The sequence below is a fragment of the Bombyx mori genome, chromosome 14 (genome assembly GCF_030269925.1).
Source record: "Bombyx mori chromosome 14, ASM3026992v2".
Classification (NCBI taxonomy): Eukaryota; Metazoa; Arthropoda; class Insecta; order Lepidoptera; family Bombycidae; genus Bombyx; species Bombyx mori.
In genome coordinates this window covers 1660164-1672992 of record NC_085120.1, presented here as the reverse complement: position 1 = coordinate 1672992, position 12829 = coordinate 1660164, and the positions used below count along the sequence as shown (strand labels likewise).

The following is a 12829-nucleotide window of genomic DNA, read 5'->3' as shown; positions in this document are numbered from 1 at the left end:
CAGATTATTGAATGAGGCTTTTTTTTAAGTTCACTTAACACCCCCTTAGAAAATCTGACGCGCTCGATATATTTTTTTTTTTTTCATTTTCAACCCTTACCTACGACCACCAACACCATGCAAACGATCAGATTAACATACATACATTATTAAAAATACGTAGGACATTGATGCTATCAATATCCGACGCGCTCGATTATGTCCATGCAACAGTATTTTTTTACATTTTTTAAAATCTATAGCCGCTCCCCCCACCTATGAAAACGTATACATTATATAACATTTTTTTCTTCTTATCATCTAAGCTTTGCATCCCAATAGGTCTCTATGACGCTCGAGTAAGCCCCCATTTAGCATCGTGGGCTCCCCTATTATGTGATGGCGTCATGGCAACCGAAATCAGAGTAGGGACGGAGTGAGAGTAATAGATAGAGAAAGAGTGAGAGGGGAATAGAAACGCGGAGAGGGGAATATAGGCATCACGCAGCTGCACGCATTAAGCTTTATCGACCAATTTTTGTTACTTCGGCTTGTAGAAATGGTCAGATCATTTAATTTTCGTTATCCTGGAATTATTTCCTACTTCAGCCACGCTTGAGAATGTCGAGATGACGTTTTTTTCTACAACTTTTCCGCCCTCCCCTTTCTTCACGTCACTCTCAAATTGTCAGATTAGTGGAATATACTCTTTTTAGCATGTAATTAACTCACCCTACCTTAATCTGACGCGCTCGAGATTTTCTGATGATCGTTTTTTTTTACTAATCTGATCCTTTACCCTGGACGCGCGGTCTTATATATGGGGGCTCATATTTGGTGGAGGTACTCAAACGGGTACAAGGTATCCCACTGTATATTAATCTGCCGCGCTTTAGTAAATCCCGAAATCCCCGCTTAGGCTCCCCTGCTACTACGCGAATGCGTTCGAGTACCGCGCATTCACTCTCGCTCTGTCTCTTTCTATTCCCCCTCCCCAGGAACGTTAAACGTTTAACGCAACCTTGTTGGAAGTCGCATTAGAAGTTTCACTTCAAAAAAAATTTGTATTAAATTTAAAGAGCTGCACTGTTTATAAAAAAATGTTTAATTCTTAAATTTAATCCCACATCGAACATTTACTTGACACATAATTCTTTAATAACGCGACGTAAGCGTGGACTTCACCACTCCGGGTCACCGCCGGCAGCCACCCTGCACATCCTGGCGAGGAGACCGGCCAGCTGCAGGGGAGACGAAAGACCATCTGCTACCCTCATGTGTGTCAAACCAATCTCTCTGATGAAAGCCAGTTTTAACTCTTCAGATATATCTAAAGTTTTGCAAACTCTGAATATGTTACTGACTATGTCCTCTGCTGCGTAGCCAATCTTGCAGAGTTTTGCTATAACCTGTTTAAAAGACAAGAGGTTATTAAATCATGCTCTTTTTCGTATCATCCGTTACTATTGATGTTTGGTGATTACTGGAGCCCATGGTCATCACAATGACAAGGCCGCCCAATATACCTAAGACGTGAGGTTACAGTATGAATTGTGTTGGAATTATGAGGAGAAATAGTATACTTTGAGGTTTTTTTTATTTCTTAGGTTGGTGGCTAATGGCTGACCTGGTGTTAAGTGGTTACTGGAACCCATAGACATCTACAATGCAAATATCCACCCACCTTGACATATAAGTTTTAAGGTCTCAGTAAAGTTACAACAGCTGCCCCGCCCTTCAAACCGAAACGCATTACTGCTTCATGGCAGAAACAGACAAATTGGTACTTGCCAGCGGGATTCAAACACCGGTGCATTGCTATATGTGAATGCACCGAACATCTTATCTATTAGGCCACGACTTTTAGATAGTATTGTGCCAACACTTGCTTTATTCAGGTTGCCTGATAGATGGTTAAATGATAAAAATCATATACCTTGTAAGCCTCATGTATATCCTGTTTAGTGCAAGCTTCAAGCATCTGCCTGACCACCATCGGATGTGGTTCATCACACACTTTGAACACATTGTCCGGGCTGATGTGACCAAAACCCTGGGCTGTTGACTGCAGGTTGTTCAGGGCTGATCGCAAGTCCCCCTGTGCTGTGAAGACTACTGCACTCACACCTTCTTCAGTGTATGATAGGTTTTCTTTATTGCAGATCTCTATAACCTGTAAAAATGTTTACTCATATAAATTAAAAAATTCAACACAAGTTATTGGAATTGTAGTTTTGTGAAATTAGTAGCTCAGAGAGTTTACTAGTGAAACATAGTCTAGTTTGACTATTGTTAATTGTATATTTATTTTAATATGGACATTCTTAGTTTCACTATATTTGAAACTCATTTTTGTTTGAACTTATAATGTTGAACAGTGTTTTCCAACATATAACCTTTGCTAGTATCTGTGCATCACTAAGCCTGGAGTACCGGAGTACAGCACACCTAGATTGTATGGGTTCTATTATCTTCTCACTATTATTGGCTGCTAATGCAAAACGAGTTGTACTGGAATACAGCTCCATGGTGCGTCTTAATGCTTGTTGAGCTCCGTCAGTCATGCTGTCCGCTTCATCTAGTATCACTATTTTATGTCGACCAGGTGGCAAAGTAACCTGAAAATGGATTTAAATGTATTATTCCATTATATGGAAGGGGAGTTCAAAAGAAACAAAATTGTAGCTCATTTTATGAATTTGTTTTAAGTCATCAGCAACCAAATAGTATTCTGTATGTGGCCTCTTTAGTGTCACTAACAGTACTGTACCAATCGTTTAATAACACAAATGAAGGTGATGTTAAATTTGCCTGCTTGTCTGCCGCATGAACATAGTAAAAATTACTTTTTCATTCCTTATCACCAAAAATGGATAAACAACTTTTTTTTTGCAAATTCAAGTGTATTACTTTTATATGAGTATCAATTAGAACGTCAAGTCATAATCATATAAATTGAACTGCTGATTACATATGCTTACAGAGAAGCTATTACTTTATCTATTCTGCATCACCAAGCAGCTTTCACAAGTGCTGATTCTAACATGCAATTAAGTACAAACCTTTTGTTGCGCAAACATTTTTATCTTATTCCGGACGACATCTATACCACGATCATTTGAGGCGTTTAGTTCTAATACGGCGTCTTTGAAAGATACTCCGAGGAGAGCTCGCGCTAAGCATAGTATAGTCGTCGTTTTTCCAACACCAGGAGGTCCAGCTATAATAATGTTAGGAGCATTGCCGGTTTTAGCAAAGACGGCTAAGCGGGACACAGTGTCTTCATTGCCAACGATATCGTCGAAAGTTTGTGGCCTGTATTTCTCTATCCATGGTAAATTTGTAGATTTACTAGAACTAGGTTTTACTTGTTTCTTCTCCGGTTCGTCTACTTCCATTATCACGATATCATCATCATCCATTATTAAATTCAGACCAAAATGCTCAGATATTCAATTTAAATTCTTAGATGATATTTTTTTCAAATTCGATTGTTTGTTTTCTTTTTTTCAAGATCTTATGGCCTTGTAACAACAAGACTTTTAGGCCAATCTTATATTTTCTTCTTCTCTTCTTATATTCTGTTTTAATATGAAAAAGGACATTAAAAAAAGTGAGATGAAGTTGATTAATTTGAGATTTCAATCAATTGAAATAAATTGGGATCAGAATTGAAATGAGTTTAAATATTTTCTCAGCAAAATGGTGGTTGTTTACTGCGACTTTTTGGAAGAACCCGAGATGTTACGTCCAGCAGCTTTGTTTCAATTTTCCACATTTGTACACTTTCACAGATGCGAAGCAGATAAACTACTCTTATTATACATGTAAATCTAAAGAAAAAACGAAATGAACAAAATAAAACAATTCAAAGAATTTCACTCGTCGTATTCCGGCCAATTATAAGACCCAGTAGTTTCTTTATTTCTTACCTATTCTAGTAAGCTGGAGGGGTTATTCTAGATTCACCGAATTAGTAGGTGAGTTCACGGGACTCAAACCTGACGACGTTGCAAACACTAACCCTAGTAAGAGTAGTGCTTTGCAGAATCTATCACCGGATCGGAAACGCGACCCACTGAGATGATCCGGCAAGAAACTCAGTGGGCTTCCCAATAATATGTTCCAAAACCTGTATCCCCAGAATCTTTCACTTTGTTTGTTCGTCGGTTGTTCTTAAGTATTGTTAATAATATTATTTTCATGTATAAAAAATTAAACAAAATTTATTTTTACAATTTGGCGGATTATAACTAAAATTTAAGTTTATTTTTATTTGATAGCTCAAATTTTTTTTATCATTTGTTCGATCAATTAAATTATTTGTTCAATTGTCTTTATATTTTTGTTTAAGTTTTTACAGAATTAATTCGTAAATTTTTAATTATCATTGCGCATGCTTTGAGTTACAACCTTTTGCATTTTTTGTTGTTAGATAGAACCCAAATCTGCTTAACAAAAAATGAAATGAAACAAAACAATAAATTTACCATTATTAGATCTTAATTAATACACTTAATATAGATAGGACTGTTTGGCGGGAATGCGAGGAGTGAAGTTGTGTGATTGTATTTAGTGTTTCTTCAGGCTTAAATGTAATAACGGTAGTTTATTAACTGTTTAATATCTGTGAAAGTGCACAAATGTGGGAAAATGAAACAAAGCCGCTGGAGGTAACTTCTCGGGATCCTTCAAAAGTCAACTGAAAAAATCTTAGTAAATGATCACCGTTTTACTGAGATTATATTTCATCCCATATCATCTCATTTCATTTAATTTCATCCCAGTTGATTAATGTATCTAATTAATTATCTTCATTTTATTTCATTTCTTCACTTCATTTTATCATTTTTCATAAAAATAAAAACATAAATTAAAATAAGACATGACTTAAAGGTCTTAGTTACCAGGTCATAAAACCACTTGAAAAAATTATATAGATAGACAGATGACGTCTGACTATGTCAAATTTTCGGGAGTGAAATAGAAATTGTTTTCTTTTGAATTTCGTCTACGTATCATTCCAAAGCGTAAACAATAAATTGTAATAACTTTAAACTTTTTAATTATATTACTGGTATTTGCAACTGATAGGGAAGAAAAATATATATAATAAATTAGTTGCTAACCCCTGAGACTTGTGATGGTGAATCATCACTCCAAATAAATAGTTGAATATTTGTCTGTTCGGCTACATTCAAATTGTAAGGTATGTTTCTCGCTTTTTTGTTTTATAAATTTTATCTATTCACTTTTGTTTAAAATAGAAGGTTTTAATTCTTATTCGCAATAAACCTAAATATTATACTGTGGAGGATTAAGATTCTACAAGGAGATTGAAAATCTGTCTAGTGGTTTAAAAAAGGGTTTTTTCAATAAAACTATTATGTTAGTATACATTTAAAGTATCCTTTTCTGTAAACATAAATAAGGATCTAGATTTGCCTAATAGGAATTTAAGGAGCTTCATTCATCACAAATCTTTGTACAAGAACAGCTTCAACCTTAACTTAACATTTCAATAATTTAACTATATTTTTGGTGCCGACACATACGATACCAGCTTTTCTGGACTTCTTACACATATTACCACTAATATAAATCATCATCATCAGCATATAGCAGTCCACTGCTGGACATAGACCTCTCCAATTGTACATTACTGAGCATAATTCTCACACTCACACCTTGATTACTGGTGGTAGGACCTCTTGTCAGTCCGCACGGGTAGGTTCCACCATCTTGCCTATTTCTGCCGTGTGTCAAGTAAGTAGGAAAAAAAAGTCATCTTATTTCCATAATGAATATTAAATTAAATGTTCCTGAAGCGAAACAAGGGCGGGAAACACACATAAATGGTTAATAATAATAGTAAAATCTATAGATGGTTAGGACATAGGAAAATTAAATTTTGTTTTATTTCTAAATCTCTAGAAGCACACACTCTAAGTTATGATGGAGTGGTTATTTGGTCACAAGATGACTCCAGATGAGATGCTGCGCAAGAATCAGCGAGCTCTCAACAAGGCCATGAGAGACCTGGACCGTGAACGAATGAAAATGGAACAGCAAGAGAAGAAGGTCATTGCTGACATTAAAAAGCTAGCTAAAGAAGGACAAATGGTTTGTATGATAATTATTCATTAATAGTGGAACCTCTTGGTCTGTTTGGTCTTAAAAGGCAACCATGGCTCATATATATCTTTGTGTTGGTTAGTGTGAATGCTATCCACTCACTTGAAAACCAAAGGACAAATTCATTTTACATGTAAATGGTAAGTTATGCACTTCTTAACTGTGGAATGCACACCAAACTGTAGGCTTCCACCTTGCTCAGATAATTGAAACTATGACATAACATATTATCTACTATGTATGATCAAGTATAGTTATATTTTGACCATCCACCTACTAAATCATGACCCACCCTGGTTATATCTTCAAAAATGGTAGATGAGATCGGAAAATCAAAATAGAAATAGGTGTCCAGTGAGGATACTAGGTTTGTAATGTGCTAAATTGACTTGGACTGTGTGAAAGAGAATATGTGAGGGAAGGGTGTAAGTGTAGAGATAATGTATGCCAGTATGTAGGTCAGATTGGAAAAAGAGGAAATGCTGCTCGATCCCAGATAATGGGATAGAGGCAAGAAGGTAAAGGATACTAATGCTGAGAAATGATCAGGCAGTCTTACTTAATTGTTCACATGAGGCATCTTCAAGTTCATTATATGCTTAGATTATATTGACACTAAATCTTTTTTATAAATTTAATTTTACAGGATGCTGTTAAAATCATGGCAAAAGACTTAGTACGTACCAGACGATATGTCCGCAAGTTCATGTTAATGAAAGCGAACATCCAAGCGGTGTCACTGAAGATACAAACTCTCAAGTCTCAGAGCACCATGGCGCAGGCGATGAAGGGAGTCACTCGTGCCATGGCTACTATGAATAGACAACTAAACATGCCACAGATACAAAAGATATTACAGGTACACACATCACTGCGTGGTATAAAACAAAGTCGCTTTCTCTGTCCCTATATCCCTATGTATGCTTAAATCTTTAAAACTACGCAACGGATTTTGATGCGGGATTTTTTTAGTAGATAGAGTGATTGAAGAGGAAGGTTTATATGTATAATAACATCCATTAAATGGTGGAGAAATCAATAATGAATTACAGTTTTCGAAGCAAAGCAAGGGCGGGTCGCTAGTAAAATATATATTTATGTAATACTTGTGCCTACAGATATAATGTTAAGTAATTGTAATATAATGAAATACAGATAAATATGTAGACCAAAATTGCTATCACTTTCTAGCAGATGAAATTATAATATTTCAACTGAACGTTAAATTTTCAGGAGTTTGAAAAGCAGTCTGAAATTATGGATATGAAGGAGGAGATGATGAATGACTCCATCGATGAAGCGATGGAGGGAGACGATGATGAAGAAGAAAGGTAATAAAATTGAAGTTCTTTTGGTATAATGTTTAATGTTTCTTAATGTTTTCTGTCATTATCTGTGAAGTAATTTTGCTGTGAGTAAGCTATCCACTCTATGATATAGTAGCATTAAATCTATACATCTCTATTTCTAGCTTTGTATAATATAATTGAAACTAACCTCATGTCTCAAAGTCGGCTGTAGCAATCACGTTGTGATGTCTACGGATTACGGTGACCACTTTAGGTGAGCTCATTCACCTGTAAATGCAGCAAAAATATTGCCTTTAATAATATTTTTACTGGTGGTAGGACCTCTTGTGAGTCCGTGCGGGTAGATACCACCACCCTGCCTATTTCTGCCGTGAAGCAGTAATGCGTTTCGGTTTGAAGGGTGGGGCAGCCGTTGTATCTATACTTGAGACCTTAGAACTTATATCTCAAGGTGGATAGCGCATTTACGTCGTAGACGTCTATGGGCTCCAGCAATCACTTAACACCAGATGGGCTGTGAGCTCGTCCACCAATCTAAGCAATAAAAAATATACATATATATATATTAAGGTACTTGTGATTGTTCCAGTGACGCCGTCGTGTCACAGATCTTGGACGAGCTGGGCCTGCAGCTGAACGACACGCTGTCCGGGCTACCTCAGGCCACTGGATCCCTCTCTGTTGCCGGTAACTACTTTATTTCTGGAAAAGCAGTCAAATTCTGCGACTTCTCTTGCAGTACAGAGACGTCCACAGCTGAACGTAGGTTCCTCCAAGCCTTGCCTCAGCTCTGCAATTTGTTTGCTTAACCATAGCCATAGTAGCATGAATTAAAGCAGTAAAACAGTTTGAGCAATGGAAAGCGACGCTTGTAAGTCTCCGAAGTTGGTCACGGCATGACTGTAAACGTGAGGGTGTGAGGAAGTCCGAGGGTGTCGAGGCCGCGGTCTCCCGTGACGCCTGGCGTGGAGCCTTCGACATTGTCCGGGTGTCCTGGGGGGCTGCGTGTCTGCTTGTAGAGTTGATCACCAACTTACCCTCAGCCTAGTTCTGTCTCGGGCTTGATTGAATATCAGTGATTGTCAGAGCTCAGTCAACAGCAGTTTTTTTATTTTATTTTTTTATTGCTTAGATGGTTGGGTGTTGAGTGGTTACTGGAGCCCATAGACATCTACAACGTAATTACGCCACCCACCTTGAGATATAAGTTCTAAAGTCTCAGTATAGTTACAACGGCTGCCCCACCCTTCAAACCGAAACGCATTACTGCTTCACGGCAGAAATAGGCAGGACGGGGTGCTGCCTACCCGTGCGGACTCACAAGAGGTCCTACACACCAGTAGGGAGGATCTTCTCAAAAAGATCGTGCACCGATGCACACAGTTGCGCTGAGCATGGTGGTGATGATGTGGTCGTGTGTTGCAGCGAAGACCCCGGCGTCCCCGACGGCGGTGGCGGGCGGCGCCGGAGCCCCCGTGTCGGACGCGGACGCCGAGCTGCAGGCCCGCCTCGACAACCTGCGCCGGGAGTAGCGCCCACCACCTCCCAATACAACACGACAAACGTTACGTCTCAAGCTTCTGTTTTGAAGTCTGCTTTGATACATTAACTCTATGAAAAGTTAGAAATAGTTTTACACAAGATTCGTCCTGATCACAGGAGTGTACTCGCTTAAATAAAACCGTACTGTTCAAGTTGCTAATGTGCTTAGGCTCAGAAGCAAATTTGAGCCCCGTTCGTGGCGGTATCGCCGTGGCCGGGGGATCGCGGGGTTCGTGGGGGGCTGGGGACCGGGGGTCGTGGAGAGCTGCCTCGCAGGACACCTTGTAGAACGACCCTTAACTCCTCGTATGCAATTCAGAGTTAACCTGCTGTATAAAAGCCGCACCATCTCCCGGACGCGGTATAAGTTAGACGGACTATTTCTTATGCCTCAGACAGACGATTTAACTATATATTTAGTTTACTAGAGATTTTTTTCATGATTCGCAACAAGGCTGCCTCAAGGACAAATATTCATTTAGTTCAGTTCATGAACATCAAACAATTTCTAACACCCTGTATATACAGGGCTACCATATTATTATGTACAAGCGACCCGCCCTCGCTTCGCTTCGGAAACTGCAATTTATTATTGATTTCTCCACTATTTAATGGATGTTATTATACATATAAACCTTCCTCTTCAATCACTCTATCTATTAAAAAATACCGCATCAAAATCCGTTGCGTGGTTTTCCAAATTTAAGAATATATAAGGATATAGGGACAGAGAAAGCGACTTTGTTTTATACTATGTAGTGATGGTAGATTTTCAAAAATGTTAAAATATGGTTTTAAATAAATCAGAGTAGTTGTCGACGCACGGACGATACAGCGCGTTTTGTGATAATAATTATGAATGCTAAAATGAAATATTAACGTTGAGTGTTCATAGTGCAAATTGTCACTAAACAGATGAAGGAGTCATTGAAAGAAGTGTTCAATGTAATGCAAACTTTATTTTTAATTCGATACGACAGAAGAGTTATTTTATTAACACACTAAATTAAATTTGAAATACACAAATGTATTGTAAAATGGAACATAGAATTGGAAATATATGATACTGGTGGTAGGACCTCTTGTGAGTCCGCGCGGGTAGGTACCACCACCCCGCCTATTTCTGCTGTGAAGCAGTAATGCGTTTCGGTTCGAAGGGTGGGGTAGCCGCTGTAACTATACTGAGACCTTAGAACTTATATCTCGAGGTGGGTGGCGCATTTACGTTGTAGATGTCTATGGGCTCCAGTAACCACTTTAACACCAGGTGGGCCGTGTAAAAAAAAAGGGTTATTTTATTAACACACTAAAATAGAACATCGAATTGGAAATAGATGACAATATACATTTTTATGTGTCAATAACAAAATGAAAATCGTTTTAATACAGAGCATACGAATGGAGTAGTAACAGGGTTAACCCTGTTAGTGCTGAGCTTAATTTCACATATTTTGCAGAAATTGTTGAATTGGATTTTTAAAAAAGTATTTACTTTATAAAAAACAAAAAAAAATAATTACAAAAATCAGTCCTAAATTCACAGCAAAATAATTTTAAATGTTTATTTATAAATGTTATTAACTTACCAAAAACGTTATACATACGTATGCGCGCTAAGACACATCCATACATGTCGATACTTGTAATCAAACTGTGCAATAGTCGGTATTCCGACGCTCCGCACTTTATACGCTTTAGCAGAGTCGATCTATCGACGGTTTGCGCTCTAAGGCTTAAAAAACAAATGTGGGAAGATTTAACTTACAACATTTTAAAATAACAAAATCACATTATGTCAATCAATCAACTTTTATTGTAAAACTAACGTTTTTTTAATCTGTGCACAAAAAAATTGAATACTGCTAATATGTATGTATGTAAAGGTAATAATTAAATAATAAAAACTAGAAATAAAAATAGTCCCTGGTCAGGAACGAAGAAGCCGTGGTGTTGTGCAGACGCGACGGCACTTAGGGCTGCGACTGACTTCTTTATTACAAAGCGTCTCATTGTTTTTTATTTTAGTTTTTTATATCGACATATTTAGTAATACTTTTGATTTGGTTATTTACAACCGAAAAAACTTCTACTTATACCTCATGAAACAAGATGTGCACTTTTCTTTTATAAAGCAGCTTATTCCCATTCGGAATTGAAACATACATATGAGTAGACTATTATCAAAGCCGGCAATGTGACTTTTGGACAATTATTGGTAAATCAGAAAAACGAATTATTGACTTTGTATTCCATTGGCAGCCACAAAACTCTTCTGAACGACATCTTAGATAAATAACAGGTTAAGTATTAACCTTTATTTAATGCAGGTTTTGAACCGTATTCTTTGAAGGAGACGATTATATTCAAATCAATCTGTATTGACATATCAATAACATTTTTTTGTCCAAATGCACAGATTGCCACCTTTGATAATAGACGATTCATATATCCCTTAACGCATCGCACATGTGGCCAAGCTCTTGCTAAATAACACACTACCCATTACCTAGATTTCCACATGTGTCCAATGTGAATTACATCAATGGAGAGATTATTTTGTGCCGTTGATTTTTGGAAATTCATCGGCAAATTTCAAGATCTATTTGCGGAGTACCTCGTGGATTTGGTAGGGTTGTCACTTCAATCGAAGCTCATTGTGAGTGCATTTCCCTGGAACTTTGGTCGTTTTTCTTTGACTGAACTGGGAGGAAATGGGTGTGTGGAGGCTTAAACGACAAAGGGAACATCTTCCACCGAGCGGGTGATATTGCTCGGTAGACCGACGGTCCGAATGTTGTTGTTCGGAACTTGTATATAAGTATGCGAGCTTATCTTGAAAATGTCGTAAGCGAGATTCTGGCATCTGTCAAATATCTCGCGTTGTATGATGGCTACCCGCCACAGGTGGTTTTGTGCGGTGTTGTAAGTGAGGGGATGTAACCACACTAGCGCGGGCCGCACTCGTCGTCTGTGTGTTACGTGACGTAGTTGATTTACTATACGTCAACGAATGTAAACTTTACTGGTAATTTATGAATTCTATTTTCTGTCTCAGAGGTTTATATGATAAAAAGTAATGTGAATTAAGCCTTTTAATTTTTTGCCTTTCTAAAAATTTTTTGTAAAATGTTGTAGATAGCTTAGTTCTGTTCTTGTTGTAGATAGCGGTAGGCAGCGGCTTGGCTCTGCCCCTGGCATTGCTGAAGTCCATGGGCAACGGTAACCACTCACCATCAGGTGGGCCGTATGCTCGTCTGCCTACAAGGGCAATAAAAAAATAAAAAAAAGTTCTGAAACTTATAGAGTCAAGAAAATATTGCAGTCTTATGTACCTAATACAATATATGTATAATAAAATAAGTATGTAATATTAATATAATAATATTATTGTGTTCTCGAGTCACTGGCGGCGATGTTCGTGATGTATTTGTTTAAATACGCCTTCGATGTTTGTACACATTGTTAATTATTACATTGTAATATAATAAGTTTACGATAATAAAGTATATTTTATTTAAAAAAATAAACATTTTTCCATTGAGATTATGTGCTATCCTCCAAAGTTTATCTCATGAGGGCGCGTGCTGCTACCACGGTTCTATGAAGTGTTAGCAAAAAACAGCACGTGAAACAGTTCACAAATCACCTTTTTTTATTGCTTAGAGTGGTGGACGAGCTCACAGCCCACCTGGTGTTAAGTGACCACCTTGAGATATAAGTTCTAAGGTCTCAAGTATAGTTACAACGGCTGCCCCACCCTTCAAACTGAAACGCATTACTGCTTCACGGCAGAAATAGGCAGGGTGGTGATACCTACCCGTGCGGACTCACAAGAGGTCCTACGACCAGTAATTACGCAAATT

General features: G+C 37.7%; 2 protein-coding genes across 2 annotated transcripts; one reads left to right on the top strand and one right to left on the bottom strand.

Annotated features, from left to right (window-relative positions):
- Positions 1-1160: 1160 nt before the first annotated feature.
- On the bottom strand, positions 1161-3377 carry RFC40 (replication factor C subunit 2). The gene is given in 4 exon segments (NM_001043452.1): positions 1161-1388; positions 1916-2152; positions 2376-2597; positions 3042-3377. Coding segments are annotated over 4 exon segments (1023 nt in total).
- Positions 3378-4905: 1528 nt separating this feature from the next.
- LOC101746321 (charged multivesicular body protein 2a) lies at positions 4906-12493 on the top strand. Its single transcript, XM_004922764.4, has 6 exons — positions 4906-5188; positions 5914-6102; positions 6761-6973; positions 7348-7445; positions 8014-8111; positions 8850-12493. The coding sequence occupies exons 2-6, from the start codon at positions 5932-5934 to the stop codon at positions 8954-8956; spliced, it is 687 nt and encodes a 228-aa protein (XP_004922821.1). The 5' UTR covers positions 4906-5188; positions 5914-5931; the 3' UTR covers positions 8957-12493.
- The last annotated feature ends 336 nt before the right edge of the window (positions 12494-12829 follow it).

Bases quoted from the DNA above. Each gene is read 5' to 3' on its own strand.
- LOC101746321 (XM_004922764.4), top strand. From the start codon at position 5,932: ATGATGGAGTGGTTATTTGGTCACAAGATGACTCCAGATGAGATGCTG. The intron at 7,446-8,013 runs GTAATAAAATTG...TGATTGTTCCAG, and splicing joins GACGATGATGAAGAAGAAAG to TGACGCCGTCGTGTCACAGA. The intron at 8,112-8,849 runs GTAACTACTTTA...CGTGTGTTGCAG, and splicing joins TGGATCCCTCTCTGTTGCCG to CGAAGACCCCGGCGTCCCCG.